This window comes from Pelodiscus sinensis, chromosome 26, assembly GCF_049634645.1.
Source record: "Pelodiscus sinensis isolate JC-2024 chromosome 26, ASM4963464v1, whole genome shotgun sequence".
NCBI lineage: Eukaryota > Metazoa > Chordata > Testudines > Trionychidae > Pelodiscus > Pelodiscus sinensis.
Genome location: NC_134736.1, coordinates 1354541 through 1381450, shown reverse-complemented (window position 1 = coordinate 1381450; position 26910 = coordinate 1354541). Strand labels below are relative to the sequence as shown.

General features: G+C 62.3%; 2 protein-coding genes across 2 annotated transcripts in view; both read right to left on the bottom strand.

The window, feature by feature from the left end:
• The window catches only part of DSCAML1 (DS cell adhesion molecule like 1), a 261125-nt gene extending 257312 nt beyond the window's left edge, over window positions 1–3813 (bottom strand). Inside the window, exon 1 of the mRNA XM_075909312.1 lies at window positions 3685–3813. The gene's annotated coding sequence lies outside the window, so the exon portion shown is untranslated. The remainder of the gene's footprint in view (window positions 1–3684) is intronic.
• Window positions 3814–18852: 15039 nt separating this feature from the next.
• LOC102455422 (sodium/potassium-transporting ATPase subunit gamma) lies at window positions 18853–25180 on the bottom strand. Its single transcript, XM_075909696.1, has 7 exons — window positions 25038–25180; window positions 24091–24260; window positions 21898–21936; window positions 21355–21429; window positions 19871–19907; window positions 19736–19766; window positions 18853–19036 (listed from the first exon to the last, which is right to left on the bottom strand). Exons 2-6 carry the CDS (start codon window positions 24098–24100, stop codon window positions 19742–19744), a joined length of 186 nt encoding a protein of 61 aa, XP_075765811.1. The 5' UTR covers window positions 24101–24260; window positions 25038–25180; the 3' UTR covers window positions 18853–19036; window positions 19736–19741.
• Window positions 25181–26910: the final 1730 nt, after the last annotated feature.

Here is a 26910-nt window from a genome sequence, read left to right as displayed (position 1 = left end):
GTCTACACTGCCGTTAGCCAGGGTAGGTGGGCCAGCAAGTCTGAATTACTGGCCATCGGGCAGGGCACTTCTGGGGAGCCCACACCGCAGGGTCACGCCCCTTTCGGACATGGCTCTGCCCCAAGTTGGTAAGAACCACCCCAGGCACCTCTAGCTCTCCACACCCCTGTGCTCTTCTTCCCAGGGTCTCCAAGCACTCAACAGACCTTGGGCCTTATTCTGCTCTCATTAGCGTAAATCGTGCAGCCAGAGGACTCACCCCTGCTGTCCGAGTGTCGCTGAGACCTGACTAGGGCCCCTTCTCCAGACAACACAACACCCACAGGCGGCAACTGTACGTGATAGATGGGGTTCACCTCCTCCACCACTGAAATGCAGCCACCTCTGGGGTCTGTCTACACTCCTACTCTAGTTCGAACTAGGGTGGTTAATGTAGGCAACTGAAGTTGCAAATGAAGCCCGGGATTTGAATTTTCCAGGCTTCATTTGCATTTTGCCGGGCGCCGCCATTTTTAAATCCCCGCTAGTTCGGACTCCGTGCCCACGGCTACACGCAGCTACACGCGGCTACACGCGGCACGGAGTAGGTAGTTCAGATTAGGCTCTCTAATCCGAACTGCTGGTACGCCTCGAGGCTTTAAAAATGGCGGCGCCCAGCAAGATGCAAATGAAGCCCGGGATATTTAAATCGCAGGCTTCATTTGCAACTCCGGTTGCCTACATTAACCACCCTAGTTCGAACTAGGCTGGTAGTGCAGACATACCCCTGGAGTGCAACGCAGCAGCTTTTCATATACCTCAATGGCTTAGGTCAGCAAGTGTAAAATAACCCCTCCAACTGGCCCTCCAGGGTGAGAAGGCTACAGCCCCGGGGGCCTAGAAATAGCCAATGAAAGCCAAGGAGCTAATTTCGGGAGGCAGCATGCGGTTCCCTGCGTTGGAGTTTGGCCAGGGGGCAGGGTTGTGATCTCCACTGCAGCAGAGAACTCCCTGAGCAGCTCAGGCTGAGCTCCGTGCACGGTCGCTCGGAGGCCCCAGTGGGAGCGAGGGCGCGGCCCACACGGCAAAGACCACGCAGAGTCCCAGGCGGCAGGGCCGCAGGCTGTGACGCGAGATGATGGGGGACAGCAGGCAGGCGGGGGAAGCACAGACGCGGGCAACGGCGCTGGGACCACTGCTTACCGGGCCAGCCACACCGTCTCGCTGCTGCCTCGTTCTCATCCGTCCGTCGGCCTGTACCCGCCTTTGTCCCGAGATGCCCCGGTCGCAGCAGGGAGCTGGCCGGCGATGGGCCGCCTAGTGAGCAGGGATCAGCGCCTGGCGCGGGTCAGGCCTTCGCCAGCTCTCGGGCAGAGGTGAGTTTTAAAGAAGGATTCAAAGGGCAAGAGGCCAGGGCCTGCCCAATGCCCCCTCCTGGCACCATGCTACAGCACAGACCCCTAGGGAAGAGCGCTCCGGACCGGGCCCCGCCCCAGGCGGAAGCAGCCTCAGGTCCAGAGCGAGCACTGGGCCCAGAGAAGCGCCCCGTCGGCGGGCTCTCCTCCTAGCCTGAGCCAGCAGAAGCGGGCTGGAAGTCTGGCAAGAGCAGCTCCCTGGCCAGCTGAATGGCCCTGCTCCTGCAAGGCCAGCAGCCAGCCTGTCTCCTCGCTCCAGCCCGGCCGAGGGGAGGAAGCGCATCCCAGAACATCAGAGCCGCCGCGGTAACTAGGCGAAAGCCCAGCGGGGAGGGGCGCGGTCTCAGGGAGGCAGCCTTACCTAGTGGTCGCGGGGCAGGCCACCTGGTTCCCTGGCTTGCTGGGAACATCCGCACCTCGGTCTCCCTCCTGTGCTATTCGTGCAACGCCCGGATCCAAGCCCTGAGCAGCCAATGGGGGTTTTGCCATTGGTTTAAATGAGACCAGGATTTCACCCTCTGAAAACTAGGTTTTACCTCTCCCCACGGCTGCTCCCCCATCCCGCTGGCGAGCCAGGCCGTTTCCTCCCCACAGCCCTTCGCGGGCGGAGGGGGGCCGCCTGCCCTCACTCCCTCCTGGCAGCGGGTGCAGAGAGGGCAGCCCAGGGACGCCCGAGGGTAGGAATCTGCAACAGTAACTCCCTCTCCGGAGCCGGAGCCCTGCGGCCCCCCCGCCAAGGCCGGAGGGCAGGGCGCGTGGGCTGGAGGTGCAGGAGGCGGTGCTGGCAGCAGCGCCGGGCCGGGGCCTTGGGAATAGCCATTGGCAGTGCCCAGGAGGGAGCCCACGAGGCTCCGTTTTTAGCTTCCCTCGCTGTTCAGCATTGTTGATAAGTTCCCTGGTTACTCCCCCGAGCGGGGGGGCTGGAACCGCAGACACAGCACCCCTCCCTGCAGGGCAAAGCTGCCTGTGCCGGCCAGCGCGAGGGCAGCCAGAGAAACGGGCGCCGCCGGGCAGGGCCCCTCTCGGCAGCGCTGGCCCCCTCCCCTGCAGGCGCGCTGGCCCGTCCATGGGCAGCTCGGAGGGACTGTTTAGCGCCCGTCTCCCTGCGCTCGGACACTCTGGAGCCTGCTACCACTCGGAGCCGGCCCTGCGGGAGCTCACGCCTCACGCGCCCGTACCAAGGAACGTGGCTACTGGAGCTCGCCCTCGGGAGACTCACGGGAAGGGTCCTTTCCGCAGGCGTTCAAACCGGACAGCTGATGCCGGGCTATGGGCCAGCCAGGCAGGTGCCCAGGACAGCCCCCGTGGGCACCCGCAGCTGGGAGCGCCTAGAGGTGCGAGTTGGTCAGGTCTCAGCCAGCCTTTGGCAGGGCACGCGAGGCTCTGCGGGTCAGAGTGGAAGCGTAGCACCCGGGCCTGGCCCGGCTCTAGCAAACAGGCCACTCGCCGGGAGCGGATCCGGCAGAGGTCGGGCTCTGGGGTCCCGCTGCAGAGACGTTGGGCGAAGGGCAGGAATTGCGGCATAAACTCCTCCGCGCTCATTTGGGGTCTGGGTTATTTCCATCCCTCTGAGCCCCAGGCCCTTGCCCTCTGGCGCGAGCGGCCTTGTGGGCCAAGGGCCTAGCCAGGGGCTCCGGAGCTCAGCGGCCTGGCGAAAGGCTCGGGCGCTTGTGGCCGTGCAGTGGCTGAGAGCGGTCGCAGTCCGACAGACGCGGTCTGGCCCACTGGCCGGGGTCTTCAGTCCGGCCGGTGCCCCGTGCCCTGTGCCACAAGGGCACTCTGGGAAGCCGCGGCAGGCTGGGGGCAGGCTAGTGGGACCATTGCCCGGGCTGCAGCTGTTCTGCAGATAAGCACAGCCTCTCCATTTCCCTTCCCCCCAGCCTCGCCCCCCTCGGCTACATCTGAGAGGGCAAGGAGAGCCAGGCAGCGTCTGCAAAAGGTCTGCCAGCCGCCATTCAGCTGCTCGTGCCAGGCACATGCTGGCGCGGGCGCATGGCTCTGGGGGGGAAGAGAGGTGCCCCCCCCAAGCTGCAAGCCTGAGGCAGGCATAGAATTTGCAGGACTTGCACTTGGCTCTGAATGGTCCTACGGTTGCAGCTACATTCCCACAGCCCCCACCAAGCCCGTGATCCCAATTCCCCCCGTTGCTGGGCCCAGCCCAGCCTGCGACGACTCCTCCTTTGCAGCAGCCCCACTGGCACCCTGCTTGACGTGCTGCTGAGCCGGGTTGTCTGGTGCAGGGCACATGGAGAGAGGCTGGGGGCTCGGAGAGATGAGCCCAGCCACCGACCTGCTGGGGGACCTCGGGACTCCGCCGTCCTGTGTGTCCCTTCCCCCGCACCGTGGGGTGAGGAGTCCTCAGCAGCACCGGCCAGTCTGCCCCAGCCAGGACAACACCACAAGGCAGGAGAAGCCAGGAACCTTGCCCTGTCCCCGCCCAATGCTGCAATAAAGTGGCCATGCTACAGGTGCGGCTACTTGCCGGCCTCCGCCAGATTTAAAGAGCCAGCGCCTAGCTAAGGGTGCTGGGAGAAAAGCTTCAAGCATTGGGCACTAAGCCCCTAAGGATCTGTGGAGCCTGGGCCTCGGTCACCCTGCCATGAAACAGCGCGGCCAGGGAGGCAGTTGCGCGGGGCGGAGACGTGCCTATGACTCGGGTTCAGTGTGGCTCAGGGCGGGTGCAGCATTAGAACTGGATCCCAGACGAGCGTCGCTCCTGCCCTGCTCCGCCCCAGAGATGGCTGCATTTCAGGAGCAGGTAAAACGAGCCGCCTGGCTGTGTGCCAAGTGCTTTGTTGGGTCCCCTCGGGGTCCAGTGGGAGACCAGACGTGGACACTCGGCTCGTGGTGCAAAGGGACCAGGCTCGCTAAATAAACCCACCTACTGGTGCGCTGTGTGGTGCGCACGGGCTGCTCGGAGAGGGGCCGCGCACGGGGCCTGGTGCCCGGGAAAGGACAGGTGCTCTCCAGCTCCGAACGCTCCGTGCGGCTCCCGTCAGCTCAGCCCAGAGAAACCTTTCCAGGAAATCAGCCAGTTCCGTGCCTCCCCCTAGTGTTGAGCATGGCAGCAGAGAGGAGCCTGGACCAGACCAGGCAGGTTGGCCGTAGATTAGCACCAGGAGCCAGAGAGGCCGTGCCTTGTGTCTAGCGGCACCTCGCCCCCTGGCCCCTCTGCCCTACAGCAAAGGACGGGGAGTCCGAAAGCTTCCGTCACACGTGACTCAGGACCAGTCTGTGGGGGTCCCCAGATCTTCCCTACCGAGGAGCGAGGGGCTCTGCATTGGGGGGCCATGGCCCTTAGGCGATACCTAGGCCGCTCCTGGGGTATCTTGTTCCCGTGCCGGGCGGGTGGCCAGGGCCGGCGCTGCACTTGATATATGGGTTTAAGTTCGTCTGTCCCACGGACTTTCCACTTTGCAGCAGGCAAAGGACGTTTAACCCACCCAGCTGTGCTCACCGTACAGCTGCGTTTTCCTACTGCCCTGGTCCCAGACGCTTCGCGCGGACATGTGAGACACGGCGCCGCATAGACAAGGGGGAAGAATCTTTCGGGCTTGGAGCCTAGAGCCAGAGACGGGGGCCAACTGCCCAAGAGCCCAGCACCGCGCCAGCCGAGAGCCTCTGAGAAGGGGCCAGGTGTCCAGGCGCAGAACCGGGGACGAAGGGCGGGATTCTCCGAAGGGCCTGTGTGAGTTAGGGGCATGTCCCCCAGGGACTTTCAACGAGGCCCGTGCCCCAGCGTCCCGTGGGCGCCCTGAGCCTGGGGGTGATTGGAAGTGAGAGGGGAGCTGCTGCCGATGCCGGTGGTCCTGCTTTGACGAGGTGGGAGGGAAGTCGAAGGAAGAGCGATCTCCCTTCCACTTCCCGCAGCGTGCGCAGCACCTACAGCCGAGTGAAGGGTTTGGCTCAGTAATTTCTGCGCCCTGAGAGCGTCTGTGTAGAGTAGAATTTGATTTCCTTGATGTCCGCCTGCCGAATGAGAGCAACACGGGTATTTCTTCTGCTTCTCTTGCCACTGCCAAGAGTTCCTGTTGTAATAAAACCCGCCGGCGCTTTTACATCACAGCTGAGCCCGCGTTGAACCCAACCCTTTATTCACGTCACTCAAATCTCCCCTGCACTATAACTGGTCCCCTGCCCCAGCAGCGTCCCCAGGCCAGTCCGAGACAGACCACGTGACGCAATGGCAGCAGGGCAGCGCTGGGTTCCACAAACAGGGCAGAGGTGCCTGGAAGAGCCTCCCAGAAGGGAGAGATGCTGCAGTTGTCCAAGTGGTGTTAGTTACCCAATCGCCTTTATGCCACAGGGCAGTTTGGGAAGATGAATGGCTCGGGAGCGTGGGGAAAATCCCAAGGGGCTGCTTGGTGTAGAAAAACTTTCCTCTCCCGCCAAGGTTAAAATACAACTGAAAATGGTGTGTGTGTGTGTGTGTGTGTGTGTGTGTGTGTGGGTGGGTGGGTGGGTGGGTGTGTGGGGGGGGGGTGGGTGGGTGGCCGGCCCAGTGTTAACCAAGGGGCTTTAGGGGCCTCTGCACCTGCTATTTTTGGCTAATTATTCAAGATTATACCTCAATTGCCTCATCTAATGGATGCACTTGATTAGCTGCAGGATCTGGGAGCAGCCAAGGTGCCCCAGGAGACCGATAGCTAGGGAGGGCCTAGAGAAGAGGCCAGGATCTTGCAGGGTCAGACCCCTTCCTTGCCCATCTCTCCTTTCTCCATTCTCTCTGCGTCTCTTCCTCAGTTTCTTCCACTTCCTTTCCCCCATTTCCCCCCTGAATCTCCCCTCCTTTTCTCTCTGTCTCCTCTTCTCTCCTTACCCCTCCCCGGCCCGTCTCTCGCCCTTTGCTCCCCGCTCTGACCTTCCTGCTGGGCCCCAGCAGGCGTCGGGGTCTTCCCCCTTGCTTCTCCTGTGTGCCCCGGCGCCGTGAGGGCCAGAAGGGATTAGGGCGCCCTGTGGCCTTGTCCCCCCTAGAAGTAGCTGGCTCCAGTCAGGAGGCTGCCCTGATGAGTCTGTGGCCGATGACAAGCTGGTTCGGCCCATGTGTCCCGGCCTCACGGCCCCGCCCTGCGGCTCCTGGCCAGCACCTCGAGTGTGCGCTGAGAGGCTGCCCTGTCGCCCCCAGGCTGCCGTGCCCTTCGCCCAGGGCACTCTGCCTCGCGTACTCGGCAGGGCAGGCGCCTTCTCTGCTGCTCACAAAGCACCCGGCTCGCCCGGCGCATGGCTGGACGACAGCCCTGGAGCCTGGGGGCGGGGGCAGCCCCCAAGCGTGACTGATGCAGGCGGCGGGCAGCTCCCATTCCCGGGAGGCCAGCCCCTCCGTTCCTGTCCCCTGCAGCCTGGGCACACGGTTGACTGAAACCCGGCATGCAGCCTTGCCCGGCACAGCTCCGGCCTGCCACCTGCCTGCACCTGCGCAGCCTGCGCACCTCCCTCGGCCCTCCGCGACTGGCTGTGCTGCACCCCCGCCCGGAGCAACCCCGGCCCGGCCTGGGAGAGGGAGGGAGCCAGGCGCCGAGTTCCCAGCGCTGCCCCTGCGCCAGAGGGGTTTAGAGCAGCCCGAGGGTTGCTCTGGATCCGGGCTCTGCCAGCTGGGCACAGTGCACTCTGGCCATGCCTCCCCCACTGCAGGATGGCTGCCAAAGGAGCCGGCGATACCCCTGCTCGGGGCCAGCCCCTCTGGGGAGGGGGCTCTGTGCCTGCTCCCTTTGGCCTGCCCCAGCCGTGTGCTGCTGCCCCCGAGTGCTGCAGGCAGACGAGAGTGGCCCTGCGTGCCCCGGGGAGGAAGGAGCCGAGCCCGTGGGAGCTGCTGTCACGCCCAGGACGGGGGTTCTGCCCCACGCCCCCCAGGGCCATGAATCAACAGGCCGCCGGGGCGGGAACGGGGGTATTCTCCCTCCCTGCGCCCCGCTCAGCGATTCCTTCCTGGGGAGTTAGGGCAGCTGCTCGCACTCCGCTGGCAGCCTGGTCTCTTCGCCCCCCAGGCAGGGCTACAGCAGCCCCCTGCCCTGGGGGCACCGGGCCGGCAGCCTGTCATGGGCTAGGACCTCGGTAAGCACCTTAGAGTATGTCTACACTCCCACCCTAGTTCGAACTAAGGTGGTTAATGTAGGCAACCGGAGTTGCAAATGAAGCCCGGGATTTGAATTTCCCGGGCTTCATTTGCATATTGCCGGGCGCCGCCATTTTTAAATGTCCGCTAGTGCGGACTCCGTGCCCCACGGCTACACGCGGCACGGACTAGGTAGTTCGGATTAGGCTTGCTAGTCCGAATTGCCATTACTCCTCGTCCTGTAGGCCAGTGCCTAGGGCAGGGGAGGGGAACCCAAGGCCCAGGGGCCACATGTGGCTCCCAGCGTGCCTGATTCCAGCCCCCGAGGCTCAGGGTTCCCCCTCCAGCATTGGGGAGCCTGGTGCTCCACCCCCACTTCTCACCTGTGTACGGCCCCCGACTGATTTTTCTGCAGGTCACTGGCCCCCGACCCGAGAAAGGTTCCGCCCTGGGCCTCGGGGCTTAGCCCCTGGTGGGTTCTACGGCTCTCGGGTTCTAGTCCTGACTTAGCTGGGTGACCTCGACCTCGCGCCTCCCCGTGCCCCGTGGAGCCGCATGGGCCTGTGCAGCCTCAGGCGCCGTGGCCAGACGGTGACAGCGGGGGGTCTAGTCCCCGTGGCTGCATCGCCCAGGCGCTGCCTCCAGCAGGAGATGGGGCCAATGGGCTCTCCCAGCAACTGGGGAATTATTTCCCCGCCCCTGGAGGAAAAAACGCTGCTTGTAGCTTCCAGGAGCAGGGACAGAAATGGCCAGTAGCGGGGGCCTGTCTCGGGGGACCGGCCTAATCTCCGGCGTGAGCGGCCAGAGCGCTGCAGCCCCCAACCAGCCGCATGGACACAATCCAGGGACGCTCCCGGGGGCCTGTCCGGCCGCTCCGTCCAGCAGCGAGCGCTGGCTCCGGGCCCAGGGAGACCGGCGCTGCAGAGAGCCTGTAGCTCTGCCGACGTCAGCCCGGGGGTTACCGTCTTCCTTGCCGCCTCAGGCGCGCCGGGCTGGCTCTGCACGGGAGCGGTCGCTGCGAGGGCTCCGCAGCTCTGGCGACTCCCGGCAACCTCTGGAGGAGCAGCGGCACGGAGCCAGGCCTGAGGCAGACCCCGGACAGGCTGCGTGCAGCTGGGGGAGGGGGCCAGCCTCGCACTGCCCCCCACACAGTCCTCCATGCGCGCCCTGGCCCCCCACCTCCATAGCGTAGGCAGGAGACCCCTGGCCCCGTCTTGAAGGGCTTAGTTAGGCTTCTCCCAGTTGAATGCTAAGAAGAGGCGGCCGTGGAGTTTAACCTCTGCCCCAGCCAGCTGCTGCCCCATAGCTGCCAGGTCGCAGCCTCCAGGTGCTGGCAGCTGGGCGCCCCCTCCCCCAACCCGGCCTGGCGGGGGGCCCTCTAAGTGCTCTCACGCCCCTTCCCAGGGTGTTGGCTCAGGCCGCTGGGCGCGTGTGCACACGGTGCAGCCTAATGCTGTTAATACCATCTGGTGCCCAGACAGAGATCCCTGCTTAGGGAATCCAGACGCGGCTTTTTGTGCCTGTTAATCTGCGCTGTGAGCCACGGGGGGCTCAGGGAATGGGCCGCTCCCATCTGTGTGACCCTCCTTGTGAGTGTGCCTGAGGGACACGCTCGGGGCGAGGGGCTGACCGGGCACGTGCCCTTGCACGGCCCCTGGAGGCTGCTGGGACGCACGGGGCGGGGGGCGTGGCGTGTAACCACGAGGGTTAGCCAGTGAGCCCAGGCTCAGCGGTTATCGGTGTACAGGGGTGCACGTTCACATCCCTGGGCTGTGCCCTTCCATGCCCCGCCCCTCCCCCCCACGGCACCCCTTCCCCCAAGCCCCGCCCCCACAGGATGTGCCGCTGGCCTGCTAGGCGGATTTAAGGACCAGTAGTGGCCCGGAGCTCCATTGACTTTGCTCCATTGACTCCCGCGCGGGTCTCAATCTCACCCCCCCTGGGCAGGGCCGGATTAAGGGGGGGCTAGCCGGGCAGCTGCCTGGGGCGCCAACCTATGGGGGTGCCTGATGGCAGCTGTAAGGGTGCACAGCGCCCCGATAGCTGCCATCAGGCGCTGCGTGCCCGGCTCCCGGATCACGGGCTGCAGCAGCTCCCAGTGGCCACCCTGCAGTGGCTGCCCGGGGTGGAGGCCACGTTAACCCCCCGCAGCGCTGGCCAGCAGCGCCCCTCCCCCTGCGGCCGCAGGGCCCTGCACGGCCACCCCGGGCTGCACACCAGCGGCGTTAGCGGGGCCGGGCACATGCATCCTGCTGCCACCACCAGCTCCACGCGCCCTCCCCCATGTGCCAGTCGGAGGCAGGGCCGCTCATGCACCCTCCCCCAACCCGGCGTGCAATGAAACTGTCTGCCCGGGGCACCGAAATGGCTCAGTCCGGCCCTGCCCCCCGAGCTCAGGCCATGTGTGGGGGGGTGACATCGTTCCCCTTGCTGAGCACCTGGAGCGTGCTGCCTCCTCTCCCATTGCCGGAGCGGTTTCAGCCAGGCCAGCCCCCCATGGATCAGTCTGGCCTGGGCTCTGCACACGCCAGGGGGTTTACACTGAGTAAGAGTTAAGGGATCTCTCCCACCCCCTGCCAGCTGCACCTGGGAGCGTCCCATGGGCCTTCCCCTCCCTCCCTGGCTTGCTGGCTGGAGTGACTCGTTCCCCAGCCCAGGGCTTAGCCCTGCGGGGCAGCGGCGACGGGCTGCGGAGGATTGGCACAACGCACGGCAGTGACCCTGCTAGCCCTGGTTGCTTTGTATCCAGCGTGGCAGCCTGTACATTGAATTATTGACTCAGGTGCTGCCAGCGTGGCGTCAGCCTTGGCGAGATCTCTTCATGAGAAGATCACAGATCACAGCCCCGCAGGTAACTGAGTCAAACTGGGTCACTGGGGGGAGGCCACATGCCAAAAATGCCCCCGTGGACAATCCAGCGCGTGCCTGAGGCGTGGCACGTTAGACAAACCTCGCCACGCCTCCTGGTCAAAGACGGCAGAGCCGGAGGGATCAGAGCCCAGGTCAAACCAAGCCCCTGGTACAAGCAAGAGAGAAAACGTGTTTTTAACCTAGGACAAGAAGCAACGAGCTTAAATTGCAGTTTAGGTTGGACCTTAGGAGGAACTTCCAAACTGTCACACTTGTTACGCACTGGAATCAAGTGCCCAGGAGGCCGTGAATGAGGGAGATTCAAGTGCAGGTTGGGCAAACAGCTCTCAGGGTTGGTCTAGACCAGTGTTTCTGAAGCGTTTTGTGGGAACACTCAGGCTACGTCTGCACAACGAGTTTTCTTGCCAAAAAATATGCTAATGAGGGACTCATTTGCATGAGTCGCAATGTCATTTGCATATTTTCTGCCAATGCGTTTTTTCGCTAGGGTTTTTGTGCAAAAACAAGCAGTGTAGTGTAGACGTAGCCTCAGAGAGGCACTTTAACGGGCCGCCCCGCATGTTTACTTACTGGCACCGTGGCCACGGAGCCTCGCGGCTGCCATTGGCTCCGTTTTGCTCTTTGCAGCCGAGCGGAGCCCGCTTTCAATGGGACTTACAACAGGAAGCACAATGATCCGTCCCTGTGCTGTGAAACAGCAGAATAACATGAACCTGTGTCCCCGGAGAGCGAGACAGTGTGAACATGCAACTCTGCTCGCGTAAATGCTACAGGCACAACCTAAATGCAACAGGCAGAGTTGGACACGAGGGGGCAGCAACAGCATGTCTGTGTGTGTGCGTGTGCACACGCAGACCCTTGGTCCAGGCCTGGGGAGCCCTTCAGAGGGGCTGGAGTGGAAGATGAACCCACCATAGGTTCACGTAGGGATGGAGCCAGAATCACTCCCCATCAGCGCCACACTCAGGGCCTCATCCCTCCCTCCCTGCTTCTCCGGCACTGAGGCCCACACCCCTGCTGCAGTACCCACCTGCATCCCTCCTGGCCGCCCTACGACTGTCTGATCTCATGCAGGTGCAAGGCCCCGTACGGATTAGCCGCCCACCCGAGGATCGCCAGGGCTTCTACGTCACTTCTTGGTCTGGTTTCTTCCTGCCAGGGCTTTTGATGCCTCTCTACAGAATAGCAAGCAGAGCTCATTAATTAACCCACTGAGCACAAGGCCCGGGCACAGGGAAGTGCTCACAGCACCCACACAGCAGGGCTGGGCTGCCCACGCAGGGGAGCTAGGAAGTCACCAGGGCACTCGGCTTCCAGGGGTGCCACGGTAGAGGGGAGCGATTGCTTCGCTTGTGTGTGTCATCTCGTGTGTCAAGGACAACGGCAGAGGCTGGGCACGTTATTCCCCTGGTGGGGCATGTAAACGTGTGTCCAGGCAGAGCCTCAGAAGAGCACCGCCTGGGCGTGCTGCCTGGGCAGTCAGTCACTCTCAGTACAGGCTAGACCGGGCAGGTCCAGCACCCTGACTGGTGCCAAACTGGAGCATTCGCTGGGCCAGGGGAGGTCCCTTGCCACCGGGCCCGGGTTGCCACCAGCTGGCCCTTCCACCAGCCATTCACCCCCAGGATGTTGCCAGTCCAGAGAGTGCCGGTTTTGGAGGCGCACCCTGCAGCGTATCACGTTGAGTCGAGTCAGCGTTGCTCGCCCCATAGCGAAGGCCAGTCAGGGTGCGTCTACGCTGCGCTGGAGCACGAAATGAGGGGCAATGTGAGCTCTGCACATCGTGTATCTTATTGCCATGTAATTTCAAAATAGCTTATTCTGAAGTTCGGCGCTGTCTGCACAGCACTTATTTTAATACATCGCTCGTCTGGAACGCCCCTTGCTCCTCGTGGAAGGAGGGTTACAGGGATGTTGAATATCGAGCCCAAATATACAAACACTGCAGTGTAGATGGAGCCTGTGTGACCCGTAAGTGCTGTTCTGCTGTTTTACAAACCTTGCTCCCTAGAGCCTTGCGTGGCTACAAAGTTGTTATCTGCACCTGCAAAAGTGATTGGCGGATGCAGATACCCATGGCTACACAGCAGATATTCACAGGCTTGCAGGGCTGTCGCGCTCCCAAAGATGCTGTGCCCACAAAAAATGTGTATTGTGTTGGATTTCGTAAGAGGCTGTAACAGGATTGTAAAAGGAGAATCACAAGTACTTGTGAGATTAAGATTGTGTATTTATTGTAGACGATTACTGTTTAAGTAACAGTAAACCCCTGATTTTCAAAATCCTGACTGCTAATGTTAATACCACTTCTCTCACATTCCTTTCCACTGTAACTGCAATAGTAATAAATGGAAGTTGTTTTATTTTTAACTAGCTTTAAGTGAACATTGAAATAATAAAAATAAACAGCTAGTGCGGAGCATCGCTTTTCAAAGTTAAAATTAATAAAGACAAACCTTTGTTCTTCCATGCCAAAAGATGTTTTGGACTGGCCACCGTCTCGGAAGAACATGAAATAGCTTGAAAGCTTTGTCTCAAACAACTTTGTGAACACACAGACACAAAAAGCAAAGTTCTAAACATTTACACACACAGGAGAGAGATGACCCGGTGCAAAAGGGTTACAACTCAAAATCAGACTTCATTCAGTATGAAGGAATAAAGATTTTCATCACTTCCCAAAAGTCAGTTCCTTTGGAAGGAAAACGGCTGCAGCTTGCAATGCTACTGTCTATAGGCCGACCAGAAACACTGTACAACTCAAAACCGGTTACAACTTTAAAGTGTCGCTGCTGGGCACTTTGCCCTCTGCAGTGTAATTCTGGTTGGGTTAATGAAAAGTAGAAAAAGATTTGTATTGACACAGTTAATTTCAAATGCCAACTGAACAAAGGCAAAACTTTCACCCTGGACATTTCATTTTTCTGCGTGTTGGAAGGGGGGGGTTGCCAGTCATAGTTCTTCCCAGGTGCCAGAAACTCATGGGCTGGCTCTGCCCCCAGTGCCACGGGAGGGCAGCCATTCAGCACCAAAGGCTGTTTCCAGAGAACTCAGAGCTAGGATTCCAGCAGCTGGCCGGTAGAGGTCTCTCTTGGCCCAGCCAAGCCCACACACTGTATGTAACCTGGCGCTTATTCACTTGCACATCTCGCACTGTGACCTGTGCCATCACCTGCCAGCAATGCCCCTCTGCCACATGCACTGAACAAACCGGACTGTCTCCAGGCAAGAGACTCAACGGGCAAACCAGACAAGGTACAAATCCAGCAGGCGAGCACTGTGTCTCCCTGGACACTTGGGAACAGACGTGAAACTTGACATTCTTAAGCAAAAAGCTTCAAACGCAGACGGCTGGGCTGGGATTCGTATGCAAACGTGGCACCAGCAGAATGGCTCTGGAGACTGGGAACGACTGGCTCCTTACAATGAGTCTCAGGGGCGGCCGTGTTAGTCTGCAGCTTTAAAAACAAGGAGCAGCCCTGTGGCACCGTAGAGACTAACGAATCCATAGATGGCATCATGCGCTCTCGTGGGCACAACCCACTTCTTCAGATGAGCTGGCATGGAAATAAACCAAGATACAGCTCCCCTGCCTTTAACAATTACACTCTTTACACCAAAAGCTAAGAACGGGACACTTGCAGCCCACTTAATTAGCCTCATTAGCACTGGGCCTACGATTGACAGGCACTTTTGCTGATCTCTATTGTGACAGGGTCAGGTGGGATGACTACAACAGGGAGAACCACGAAAGGCAACAGCCCTGGCCCATCAGGAGCAAAGGAGACAGGGCAGCTGATCTCACCTGAGGCTGCTGAGGAGCCTTTGGAAAGGAAGCCCTGCTGGTGGGGGCAGCGAAAGAGGATGCGGAGTGAGACCAGACAACAGCAACAGGCCAGAGCCAGCAAGGGGGACGGGAGCGCCACATGGGGGTTCCAGGCCCTCCTTTTCATAGCAGCCAGAGCCCAGCTGAGAGCTGCTGGGGACTGTTTTGCCAGCCCAGGCTGACCCCAGGGCACTGACCCCAGGGCCCTTTGTGGCTGGGGGACCAGCGCTCAAACCCTGCCCAGGGCTAATAGCGCAGGACTGAGCCTGCCCGAGGAAGGACTGAGCAGGGTACCGAGACCCAGGAGTGGGGTCATCCTGCCACTACATCAAACTTGATCAATCTCTAAGGGCAGCCAGGCCAGGCCAGGCCAGGCCACCTTCCCCCCACCTGCCCAGTGTCTATAGCCCGCTTGCTTTGCTCTCTGGGACCTAGCTGTGCAGCCCCACCCTTGCCAGGGTCCCGCCCCATGACCAAGAGGAGGCCACGTTGCCAGCCCCCCCGCGGAGGCAGGGGACGGTAGAGCACACACCAGCAGTGAGACGCAAGGGCCCATCGCAGGTTGTAACAGACCTGCCCCCCCCCCCAACCCCTCCTGCTGCTCAGTCTGGGAATTAACTCGGTCCAGCCTTAGAGCCTCTCGTCACCCTCTCCCGGCAGCCCTGTTGAGACCCTCTTCCCACCAATCTCCACCTTCCATCTGGAGCCAGGCCCTTGCCAGACCACAGCACCTGCCCAAGACACCACCCCCCTCATCGATAACCAGCCCTTCCTCCCCAACGCTGGAAAGAGACTAACGCCCTAGGCCACTGCAGTTCTTTTTATAGGGCCTAGCCCGGCCCTGATTGGCTGCCTCATGCCCTCTCCGGATTGGGTCCCAGGATCAGCGCTCTCACAAGGCTGTTTTAACCATTTCCACGCCAGTGTGGGACAACCACTCCATCCCAGGGATTATTCACCTCTGTCTAAGAAAATGGGACGTTTCCCATCTGCATTAGAAGGGTAAGTCAGTTGGCTTCCGAATGGAGGGTCGGATGCCCAAATCCAGGCCGTGTTTAACACCGGACAGGGGCACCTTTCACTCTCGCTAACAAGCTTGTGATGCTCTTGCAGAAATAAAAACAGAATCAGACTCATAGAACCCTAGAACTTGGAAGGGACATTCAGGGGTCACTGAGTCCAGTCCCCGGCCCTCATGGCAGGACCAGGCACCGTCTAGACCATCCCCGGCAGGTGTGTGTCCAACCTGCTCTTCAATCTCTCCAGCGAAGGGGATTCCACAACCTCCCTGGGCACCTCATTCCCGTGTTTCACCACCCGGACAGGCAGGGAGTTTTTCCTAATGTCCAACCTAAACCAGTGCGGCAATGAACGCGGCACCGCTGCAGGCAGCTGCAGAGCAGCCCGCCTGGCAGTCAGGGCCTGTGGAGAATGCAGCCTCCCACCCCACATCAGTTCTCATCAGGCTGAGGGAAACTGAGCTGCAGCCCCGGGGCCCAGCTCTGGGGATGCTCCACAGCCAGGAAGCCCTCAGGGGCGTTCACACAGAGGCAAGAAATGGATAAGTACCTGCCTCAGGCCCCACAACAGCTGCAGGAATGGGGGGGGGGGGGCAGGTGTGTAACCCCTTGGGATGCAGCAGGAATGGTTTGTAACAGGCTTGTCAGTGTCGCTGCCCCCTCACATGGCGGGTGGGACAGGCCTGCAGAACAGCCCCTAGCTAGCTCCCGGGACTGACGTCATTAGGGAAGACTCATGTAGCAATAGAGCATCTGAGGAGACAACAGCGAAGCCAATTGCCCAGCATTGACCCTTAGGGGCATGTCTGCCCTGCCACGTACGGCAGAAAGGATCCCTGCTGTGTGTGCCAAGCCCATGGCAGCGTCTGCCCTGCCACGTACGGCAGAAAGGATCCCTGCTGTGTGCCAAGCCCATGGCAGCGTCTGCCCTGCCACGTACGGCAGAAAGGGTCCCTGCTGTGTGCCAAGCCCATGGCAGCGTCTGCCCTGCCACGTACGGCAGAAAGGATCCCTGCTGTGTGCCAAGCCCATGGCAGCGTCTGCCCTGCCACGTACGGCAGAAAGGATCCCTGCTGTGTGTGCCAAGCCCATGGCAGCGTCTGCCCTGCCACGTACGGCAGAAAGGGTCCCTGCTGTGTGCCAAGCCCATGGCAGCGTCTGCCCTGCCACGTACGGCAGAAAGGATCCCTGCTGTGTGCCAAGCCCATGGCAGCGTCTGCACCTGCCACGTACGGCAGAAAGGGTCCCTGCTGTGTGCCAAGCCCATGGCAGCGTCTGCACCTGCCACGTACGGCAGAAAGGATCCCTGCTGCGTGCCAAGCCCATGGCAGCGTCTGCACCCGCCACGTACGGCAGAAAGGATCCCTGCTGTGTGCCAAGCCCATGGCAGCGTCTGCACCCGCCACGTACGGCAGAAAGGATCCCTGCTGTGTGCCAAGCCCATGGCAGCGTCTGCACCTGCCACGTACGGCAGAAAGGATCCCTGCTGTGTGCCAAGCCCATGGCAGCGTCTGCACCTGCCACGTACGGCAGAAAGGATCCCTGCTGTGTGCCAAGCCCATGGCAGCGTCTGCACCTGCCACGTACGGCAGAAAGGATCCCTGCTGTGTGTGCCAAGCCCATGGCAGCGTCTGCACTTGCCAAGGACGTTTTGCGCTGACATTCAGCAGTTTCACAAGAGGCGTAAGGCGCTTACTGGTGATGCTTTGGTGGTGCTGCGCCTCCACAGGATATCCCAGTGCCCAGGGGACCACTGCAGCCAGCCGCTCTGCTGCTCCCACACCAGGTAAACAGACGTCTGCCCTCCCCCTGTAAAGCCTGGGGAACTTTGAAACTCCCTGCCGTTTTCTTGGTAAAGGCTCAAGTCTCCCCTGGCCAGGTGACAATGCCTGGGCCCTGCTTGGAGCAATGCTGAGCTACTGGAGCTGTGTTTGGAGAGTGGGGACTAGGCAGGAACTCGGGATACCCCACGATTCACCACTCCCTCCCCCTCCCCCTCCTGAGCCTGTCGCTGTGGGATGATCTCATGCCTCTAGGCAGGGCTGCACTGGGAGGCACCCCCTGGCTCCCCAGACCGCTTTGAGGAGCAGCGGTTGCTGTTTGGGGTTCTCTGCTTGGGGGGCCCCTGCTGGGGCTCTCGTCTCGACCCTGGGACCTGCTCCCTGGAACCTGGTTTTCATTAGTTGTCCCCCATATTCATGTGGCACCTGGGTGTCGTGGTCCCTGAGAGGCTGGGGGAGGGGCCAGGGGTGGATGAGAGTTCGGTGGGGCCCAGGGCAGCTCAATTTCGTTGGGCCCCTCCCACCCCTCACCGGGCGTCTCCTCTCTCACCTGTGTTGCTCGGCGTTTCAGCACGCCACACATGCGCTCCTCCAGCGTGCGGCACCGGGGAATTTAGGGTACGGTATCCCACCGGGCCAGTCTGCCCCACTCACCCTACCCTATAGCCGCTGCTAGAAGGGGCTTTAAGTGTGGGTGGGTGCCGGATTTCCAGGAAGGCTGTGGCTGCGAGGGTGGCCAGGGAGAGCAGGCAGAGGGACGAGGATGGACAGGCTGCTGTGGGTCAAGCCGCAGCGTAGTCGGCAGGCCTGGGTCCCCAGGCACCTACCTGCCAGCGAGGAGAGTGGCTGGGCTCCTGCCGCGAGGGGCTGGCCGTGCTCTGCCCCGGCCGGGGAGGCAAGTGGTGGGACTGGCATTGCTGGTGCCCTGGCAGGGGGGCCCGGAAGAGGACACTGCCGTCCGGGGGTGGAAGTGGCAGCGGGACGGCGCCGCATGTTGCACTGAGCTAGCTCCTGGGACCCCCGGCGGGCGGCCCCGTTATGGCTTTGCCCCAGCTCCAGCAGACCGGCCCGGGGAGGGGGAGGCAGCGCTCTCACCTGGAGCCCAACACCAGAATGGGCGGTTCTGTAACCGTCAGGGCCCTGGCTGCAGCTGACAGATCAAGCCAGGTGTCTGGACAGTGCTATGGGGGAGTCAATGCAAACGCCTGGTGTGATACGTTCATCCCCCAGGAGCCTGGAGTCTCTGCAGGGCTCTGCCTGGGTGGACTTGCTGGACAGAGCTCACGGACAAGGCAGGAGAGCCGCAGGGCCAGAAGTCCAGCTGAAGGAGGCAGACACGCAGTGCGGCGAGTCTCACGCAGGTAGGGGGTTCCTCCTGGAGCCCATGCCAAGGGGGGGGGGGGGGCGTAGCACTGGTCCTGTGGAGCCGTGAGCAGTTATAGGGCTCCCCTGTGACGGGGGGACTCGGCTTCATTATCCCCAGGGCCTTAGGGAAGCCCCATCAATACTCCATTTGTGATGGCCTTGCCATGGTTGAGCCCTGGCACCTCTAGGCTTGGCAGTACCCAGCCTCAGTTCCCCCAGCCAGCCCGTTGCGAAGGCAGCACTGCCGCCAGCAGGCAGGGTGGCGATGCTCCCTAGCGTGCGCCCCACGTGTCTGACACGCCACCATGCCCAGGGAACACGCCTGGAGCGCGGGGAGAAGGGCGTTTGTGCAAAGGAGCCGGAGAAGTGGGCGCCAGGAAAGGCCCTTCCCTGCCATGGCTGATTGACAGACCCGGATGCTGAGTGCTAGGAGGCAGAAGCTGCCTGGGGGGATTTCACCCGCTGGGTTCTCTTCAGCATTGCCCGCTGTTCCTGGGCAGGAGAAGGCTGTTACGGGGCAGAGACATGGGGACAAAGCCGGGGCGGGAGCGTTAACCCCTCTCAGCAGGGGCTTTATTGGGGCACAGCAGGAGTGGACGTGCACAGGGACCGCTCAGAGCGTGGGCTCAGCAGGCTGACGTCTGCAGTGCCAGGCGCTTGGCTCCTGAAGGGCGCTCCCCCCTCTCAGAGCACCAGGCTGAAGCCCCTTTGCAGGCAGGCAGGGCACTCTGGAAGGGGAAAGAAAGGGTTAAATCAGCTGGCTCAGGATAGCGCCTGGCTCGGTGGTGCGCCCCCTGCTGGTGCCGGTGGTGTTCCTCTGGCACAAACACACTCTGTGGACACCCGCCCCCGCCTCGGGGACAGGCCACGCCCACCAGGCAACCCCATTCTTGGCCTGTTGAGCCCTCTGATTGGCTGAGAGGGTTTCATACCACACTGCAGCTGCACGGTCACGACTGTTTCCCGCCATTGGATCAGACCCAAGGGGGCGGGACACCTGGATCCCTCCCTCCCCCAGGTCCAGCTGTGGTCTCAGACAGCAGCAGTGTGAGCAGGCGCCTCTCCCAGCCTGCTCTACAAGCAGAGCCCACAGGGCATGGAGAGTCCTGGGGTTTGCTACCTACAACACTGGTGAGTGCAGAGCGCTCAGACATTCTCCCGGGCTGGGACCCCCCTGGACTCCTCTCTAGACACTGCTCAGCCCACACCCTAGATCCTCCGCCTCCCAGCGCCGCACTCCCATCTCCCTGCATCTCGGCGGGGTGCCCGGCCCCTGCCCAGGGGGTCAGCGGAGCTCACTGAGCCCCCGCCTAGTGCGATGGACAGCTGCTGCCAGGCCAGCGCACCAAGCACCCCCGCCAGCCCCGTGTGCCATCCAGCCCTGCTGTCCACACGGCCGCCCACTCCCTCCCCTCCGCTCCGCTCACCTGCCGCTACAGCTCCTCGTCCTCCCCTTGCCTGCGGGAGAGAGAGAGAAAGAGCGTCAGCGTCAGCGCCAGCCCCAGCAGCCCAGGGACGTCCCCGGCCCTTTCCCAGCTGCCGACTGGCGCAGCGACACCAACCTCTTCCTCTTCCTGGCGCCGCAGCGGAACCGCCGACCTGCAAGCAAGGGCAAAGTCTGAGGCCTCCTGGGCCTGGACTGGTGGGCAGAGCCCTGCCCGGCCCACCCTCTCTGATCCCAGGCTCCCCCCACCTGCAGCTGTAATAGCCCTGCTGCCTGCGGGCAGAGCCCCCCCGCTCAGCGTGGCCCCACCGGGGGGGCCAGGGCTCCCGAAGGGGGAACTCCAGGCACAGCCAGGTCTAAGCATGCAGGACTCAGAAGCGTAGGGCTGGCTAGCCCTCGGCACTGGGGTGGCTGCGGGTAGAACCCTGCCATTTCTGGGCTGGTCTCGGCTCAGGACCTAGCTGTTCCCACCCCTTGGGGCTCGATATTCAGAAGCTGCCTGCCCACCCCTGCATGGTGGGACTGTGCTCTGGGCTCCCCACCCTCCCCCCCCCATGGGTGCCAGTCAGACACGTCAGCCGCCTTGAGCTCCCCAAACAAACACCCCCACACGGCCCAGCCAGGCATGGACACCAGCTGAGAGCGCGAGGGTGGCCTGCCTGCTGGGAGCTGCCGTGCAGAGCCGCTGTGTGCCTGGAACCCACGTGGATGGGCTGCCCTTCCCACCTGCCACTTTGGGGCCAGTGGGTGAGACGCACGGCGCAGGCCATCAGAGTCCGTGGCGCCTTGCACAGGGCTGGGATGCCAGCCCCGTCCTGCTGCTCCTTCTATACTGCCCTGGCGGTTTCAAGTGTGTGTAGTTTACTCCTTCCCTGTAGCGTGGTGCGCTGTTAAACGCCTCGTGTGGTTCGCCCCAGAGCTGGCTGCATGGTGCAGTGGGCTATGCTCTCTGGGTGCACATGGTGAGGTCTGCCATACACCAGTGAGGCGGAGCCCTGGGGAAACCCTGGTTTCTGCCGCTAGAAGCGTCAGAGCGGTTGCTCCCAGTTTTAATTAGTGACTTTTCCACCCTGAGCCGGGAAGCTGGCAGGAAAATGCAAAGCTGCTTCTGCAAATATTTGCAGTATCACCCCCTCCCTCCATTTTCAGTTGGAATCTTGCCATGACGGGAATTTTCCTCCCAACTCCTACCAGAGATCAACCCGCACCCTCATCTGCCCCTCAGCTCTGGGCCAGGCACCTGCCCCGGCTCCCGGCTCAGTGGGGCCTGCTGCAGCAGAGAGCAAAGCCGAGGGGAGGCATGCAGCCAGCTCTGGGGTGAACCACAAGAGGCGTTTAACAGCGCACCACGCTACAGGCCAGGGTAACGTTCAGGGAAAGCTTGATGCTCTCATTGCTGGGCCCAGCCTAGGCCCTGCTGCCAGGGGTTGGGCTAAGGGCAGAGGTCACCCTGCCCCAAGGCAGGGGCACGGCAGCAGGGCCCCCGAGGACATGCCCACGGCTAGATGGGCCGAGGTCGCCGACGGCGATGGCTAGGCACGGCCTGCCCCTTTCCTCCCTCAGCCCTGGCAGCGCAGCCTCTGGGCCCCCAGTGACACTTACTGAGGATGATGAGGAGTCCGACCAGGAAAGCCACCACGGCGAAGATCAGCCCCCCGTTCCGAATGGTCTCGTAATCTCCGGAAGAGAGACGGGGGTTAGCCTGGGGGGAAAGGGGGCCGGGGAGGGGAGAGTCGCCTCTCCCTGAGCTCTGAGCTCCCCTCTCCCGCTGGCCGGCCTGGGCCTCCATCGCCCTACCAGCGCCGACGGGGCGGGGCGTGGGCCCCGTGCAGCCTGGCTCCGGACACACCCTGTGCCACGCAGCCTGGCATCCGGCCCCGTGACGTGTGTGCGGCCGCAAGGGCAGCCGGCGACGCTCCCCCGGGCTCGCCGTGGGGCAGGAGGACCTGGGGGCTAAGGGCGCCGGAGAGACCTGCTCTCGATCCCTGGCCCATCCCAGATTCCCTGCCCCAGTTCCCCGCAGCACCGGGGGCCAGCAGCCCTCCCCCTCCGCCCACTGATGAGGCAGTGACGTGGGGCAAGGGACTGTCTGTGCCGCCATGTCTGGAGCGCAGGGGATCCGGGGCCGCGCGAGACCAGCCTTACCATAGGTGAACTTGTCAGGCACCTGCGCGGGCAGGACGTCTGGAACAGAGGAAGCGGTTCAGTGGGGGGGGCGTTGGAGCTCCACAAAGGGATTGTGGGGGGGGCTCACCCCGCCCGCCGGCCCCAAGCTGCCTGAGCCACGCTCCCCCGCCGCGTGGAAAGGCCGTGCCGGCCGGTGCCACAGAAATACCTGGAGGGCAGCCAAGAGCGGGCGGCTCGGGCGCTCAGCAAGGCCCAGCACCGGGCACAGGGCCCGGCCAGACTGGGATACGCGTGCTGGGATTTCACGGCCAGCCTTGGGAGGGCTCCGCTTCCCAGGCCCTGAAGCCAGTGAGTCAGGCTCTGATCTCAACCTGCTCGGAGCCAGCCGGCTGCGGGTGCCTGCCCTGCATCTGCCCAGCTCAGCGCCCTGGGCCCTGGGCACAGCACCGTGGGGAGGGAGGGAAAGCCAGCCAGGAGCCCGGGGCAGGGGCAGGCAGCGAGAGCTTTTGTGGAAAAGCGTCCGGGCCAATCTAGACTCTGTTCCAAAAATGCTTTTAATGGAAAACTTTTCCATTAAAAGCATTTCCGGAAAATCATGCCAGTGTAGACGCAGCCTCCGTGTGCTTCAAGCAGGGCGCGGAGGGGTTGGGGAATAGGAGAGAAAAGGGGGATGAACCGGAAAGCGCTCGAATGGCCCCCATCTCCGTTTTAACCCTGGGCAGAGTCACTGCGAATGGCCTCGGGGTATCTGGGAGCTGAGGACACCCCCTCCTGCAATCAGACTTTGCCCAATGGTGTGGCACCGTGTCCCCGGCTCGCACCGCACTGGCCAGCAAGCCGGCACAGCTGGCGATCCCACACGCACGGGTGAAAGGGCAGGGCACAGCTGAGCTGGTCTCCCCGCAGCGGAACATAGAGCCGCAGGCCGGGACAGCTGCCTTCCGCTCACACGGGTCACCCAGTAATATCCCAGCACCACCGGCCCCTCGGTCTCTGCTCCAGAGCGGGCTGGCCAGACTCCCAGGGGAGAGCAGCCGGGAGGGGACGTCCCCACTAAAACCCACTGACCCTTCCTATGACTGTTGCTCCGTTGCCCTGGGCAGAGATCTTGGAGGGCCATTGGGATCTCTCCTCAGCCCTCGGGGGATCTCTCTTCCCAGCGGGAGGATGAGACCATGCCAGGCACTAGGATACGGCACCTCAAAGCATCAGCCAAAAGCTTCCCGCCTGGGGCCAGAGGGGTGACTGCCCCCAGGGAGCAGCCTGGCTCGTGGAGGGGCTGAGTGCCTGGCGCCTCCGACAAAGCCCGCTGCTGAGATGCCTGGGCGTGCCTGCCGGCGGAGTCTGACTGTCTGTCTGTCTGCACAAGCGCCCAGTGCTACCTGCTTGCCGGCGGAGTCTGCCAGTCTGTCTGCACAAGCGCCCAGTGCTACCTGCCTGCCGGCGGAGTCTGCCCGTCTGTCTGCACAAGCGCCCTGTGCTACCTGCCTGCCAACGGAGTCTGCCCGTCTGTCTGCACAAGCGCCCAGTGCTACCTGCCTGCCGGCGGAGTCTGCCCGTCTGTCTGCACAAGCGCCCTGTGCTACCTGCCTGCCAACAGAGTCTGCCCGTCTGTCTGCACAAGCGCCCAGTGCTACCTGCCTGCCGGCGGAGTCTGCCCGTCTGTCTGCACAAGCGCCCAGTGCTACCTGCCTGCCGGCGGAGTCTGCCCGTCTGTCTGTCTGCACAAGCGCCCTGTGCTACCTGCCTGCCAACGGAGTCTGACTATCTGTCTGCACAAGCGCCCAGTGCTACCTGCCTGCCGGCGGAGTCTGCCCGTCTGTCTGCACAAGCGCCCAGTGCTACCTGCCTGCCGGCGGAGTCTGCCCGTCTGTCTGTCTGCACAAGCGCCCAGTGCTACCTGCCTGCCGGCGGAGTCTGCCCGTCTGTCTGTCTGCACAAGCGCCCAGTGCTACCTGCCTGCCGGCGGAGTCTGCCCGTCTGTCTGCACAAGCGCCCAGTGCTACCTGCCTGCCGGCGGAGTCTGTCCGTCTGTCTGTCTGCACAAGTGCCCTGTGCTACCTGCCTGCCACGCTACCAGCCCAGCCTGAAAGCCTGCGGCAGAGAGGGGCGGGAAAGGCAGCAGTGCCCTGGCTGCTGGGTGCAGCCTGGCAGAACACGGCCTGCCTCCAGCCAGAGCGCGTGGCCCCCCCAGAGCAGCAGGCCCCTTACCGTCAGCCATCGTCCCAGCGAGCGGCCAGCTAGTGCCTCGCTCTGGTGTGTGCGCCAGCGGGAAAGCGACTAACGGGCCCGACCATCGTTAACCATTAACGGCCGTGGGTAATGTTTAGCCTGGTCACAAGGCGAGGCACGCGGCCCACACTCAGCTTTTGGAAACATCCCTGGGGCAAAGGAAAGAACAAGCCCCTGCAACCAGCTGGCGCCAGCTCGCACAGCGCAGGGCAGCACCCGACACAGAGCCAGCCTCCGACTCGGACAGTCAGCTCAGCTCGGAGCCCCAGCAGGAGAGGGGAGAGCTAATAACCAGTAGGGGCACCACTCTCCAGGTGCTTTTCCTTACCACCCAGCCCCCATGAGCTCTGCCAGCTGGGCCCTGTCCTTATCCCCATGGCACTGGGGAAACTGAGGCATGGCCTGGGGAAGAGACTTGGCTGAGGGCACCCAGTGACTCAGTGGCAGAGGTGTGGGGATTTCCTAGCTCCAGCCCTTGTCTCTGATCACCTGACCATGTCTCTGGGCTGGCTGCTGGCTAGCAACATACGAGGAGAAGGGGAATCCTACGCCACCAGCCTGGCGGGGAGAGGGGGTCCCAGCCAGCCAGAGTCCAGCAGCACGTGGCCCACCTGCAGGCGCAGAGTCTCAGGGCCTAAGGAGCTGCCTGCCCCAATGCCAGTCCTTCGGCGGGGACACGGTAGAATCTCAGCGTTTCGAACACGCGAGTTACACGCCCCCTCGCCGAACTGGCCGTCCAATCAGGCAGCAGCAGAGACCAGCGACAAAGGGCAGAGCTGCGTTCAACGGAAATCCGGACCCGCCGCAGGCAAGCTGCTTGTCTCCTGCGCCCCGGCGCTTCAAAGCGGCACCTGCCCACGCTCAGCTCCCAGCCTGCGCGCCACCGGCCCCCGTTCCCTTCCCAGCGCTCCAGAGCCACGACCCACCTCCGCTCCCGGGGCGCCGCCCCCCCGGGCTGCTCCTGCAGTGCGCACACGTCTCCGCAATGGCCGCACCCTGCACCAGGCCGTGCCGTTGGCTCTGGCCAGGCGTACTGCTTCGTGCTGCCCGGGAGGCCGAGGCCGGGGCTATGGGCAGTGTGTTCTGTGCTGGCAATCAGTGACCAGGCAGTCATGCGTGCTGGCGGGTTACTGTTCCCGAGCTCAGTGGAACCTGCCCCAGGCAGCTCTCCGTGCCGGATTCCCAGAGCCCACAGGGGATGGGCTGGGACCCCGCCGGGTTGGGCACCGTGTGAGACGTAGCCGGCTAGCCGGAGAGAGGCCCGCACAGGCCAGCGCTGCGAATCCAATCAGCACTGATGGCAGCCAGCGTGGCCGCAAGGAAACGGCGCGTGTCTGTTATAGACTCTCCGTCAGGCCCAGTCTCTGAGGCATGAGGCAAGAGGCAAAGGTGTAAGGGGGCTGGCTGGACAGCACCCTTTGGCTGGCTGGCTGATGCACAGCCCCTCCGCAGCAGGTTACAGGCTGTTTCCTGACACCCAATCCCACCTACCCCGAACAAGTTCTGTCCGGTTCCAAGAAACCAGCCACAGATCCCTGGTCAATTTACCCTCTGGACCTTACCACAAATCACGCTGGGCCAATCCTTTAGAATCTACAATCTAAAGGTTTATTACAACAAGAAAGAAAAGCCTGAGAGTGCGGTTGTTAAAGTATCATACATTACATGCACCGAATCTCCCAGTTCTCGATTCAGGCTTGTAGCAGAGACATTATAACTGCTGGCTTAAGTCTTTGGTGCACGTCCTATGTCAGGATGGGTCCTCAGTTCTTTCCGGCTCGTTGATCCCTGCACTCTTGCCTCTGGGATGAAGAGCTGAGCTGAGCACAAAATGGTGGATGCCACATGGCCCCTATATCCCTCCTTCCTGGTCTCTTCTTGGCTGCAGCAGGTCACCTGGCCAGTGGCCTATCCCTGTGTCCCCTGCTGGTAGCCCCTAGGTTTCGGTCCCCATTCTTGAAGTGTGTCCTTGGCCTACAGAGGGCTATTGTTCCATGGAGACTTGTTCATTAGCATGTCCATTGGCTGAGCATTCTTCGTCTATTGCTCAGTCCCACACAGAGAAACTTCCAGTATTGACACAGAGTCCATGTTTATAACGTCACACCCAGACACTAGGCAGGCAGAAGAGCATATACAGAATCAGTGTAAGATGAGCTTTGGTTTGACAAGGGGCTGGGCCACTGAGTCGCACTGACCCGAGAGCCTGCCTGCCGCCGCGGGGACAGGTTCCCTCCGCCCGGCCCGGAACTGACCTGTCAGCCGACGGGAGAGCCGTCAGCGCTACCACCGGCTGTCCCGTGGGTGTCCCCAGCTGCGCACACACAGGGCGGCAGCACATGGGCACTAACCACAGCTGGGTGGCAGGAGCCGCTTCCCAGTGTCTTTGGCTGCAAGCGTCCAGGGGAGGGACAGACTCCCTGGCTGACACTAGCACAGAGCCCCTGAGCACTAGGGCCATGGGTGGCCACTGGCCACTCCCAGCTTGCACTTGTGTCCACGGGGGCAGCCGGCTGGGAGGTTCTACAGGTGCTCAGGGAGGCCAGGGGCTGGGCCTGGTTTCTAAGCCTCTCGCACGCACAGGCTTGCGCTCATCTCCGAAAGCGCCGCGTCCCCGTAACAAGGGCTGCGTCTGCACTGCCCACTGAACAGCGGCACAGAGCTGGGCTGCTGCGCGAGGGAGGCGGGTGGCCGCTCCCTGCCCGCCCAGCAGGCCTCTCCCAACGAGGGGGGTTTTCACACCCCCTGCCCGACAAACGTTGTACTGACGAACGTGCAGCCTAAGGAAAGGAAGCTGAA

Coding starts and splice junctions, on each gene's coding strand:
- LOC102455422 (XM_075909696.1), bottom strand. Junction 19,908..21,354: donor CGGACTCCTCATCATCCTCA/GTAAGTGTCACT, acceptor CCTTGCTTGCAG/GTCGGCGGTTCCGCTGCGGC. Junction 19,767..19,870: donor GGCGCCAGGAAGAGGAAGAG/GTTGGTGTCGCT, acceptor TCTCTCCCGCAG/GCAAGGGGAGGACGAGGAGC.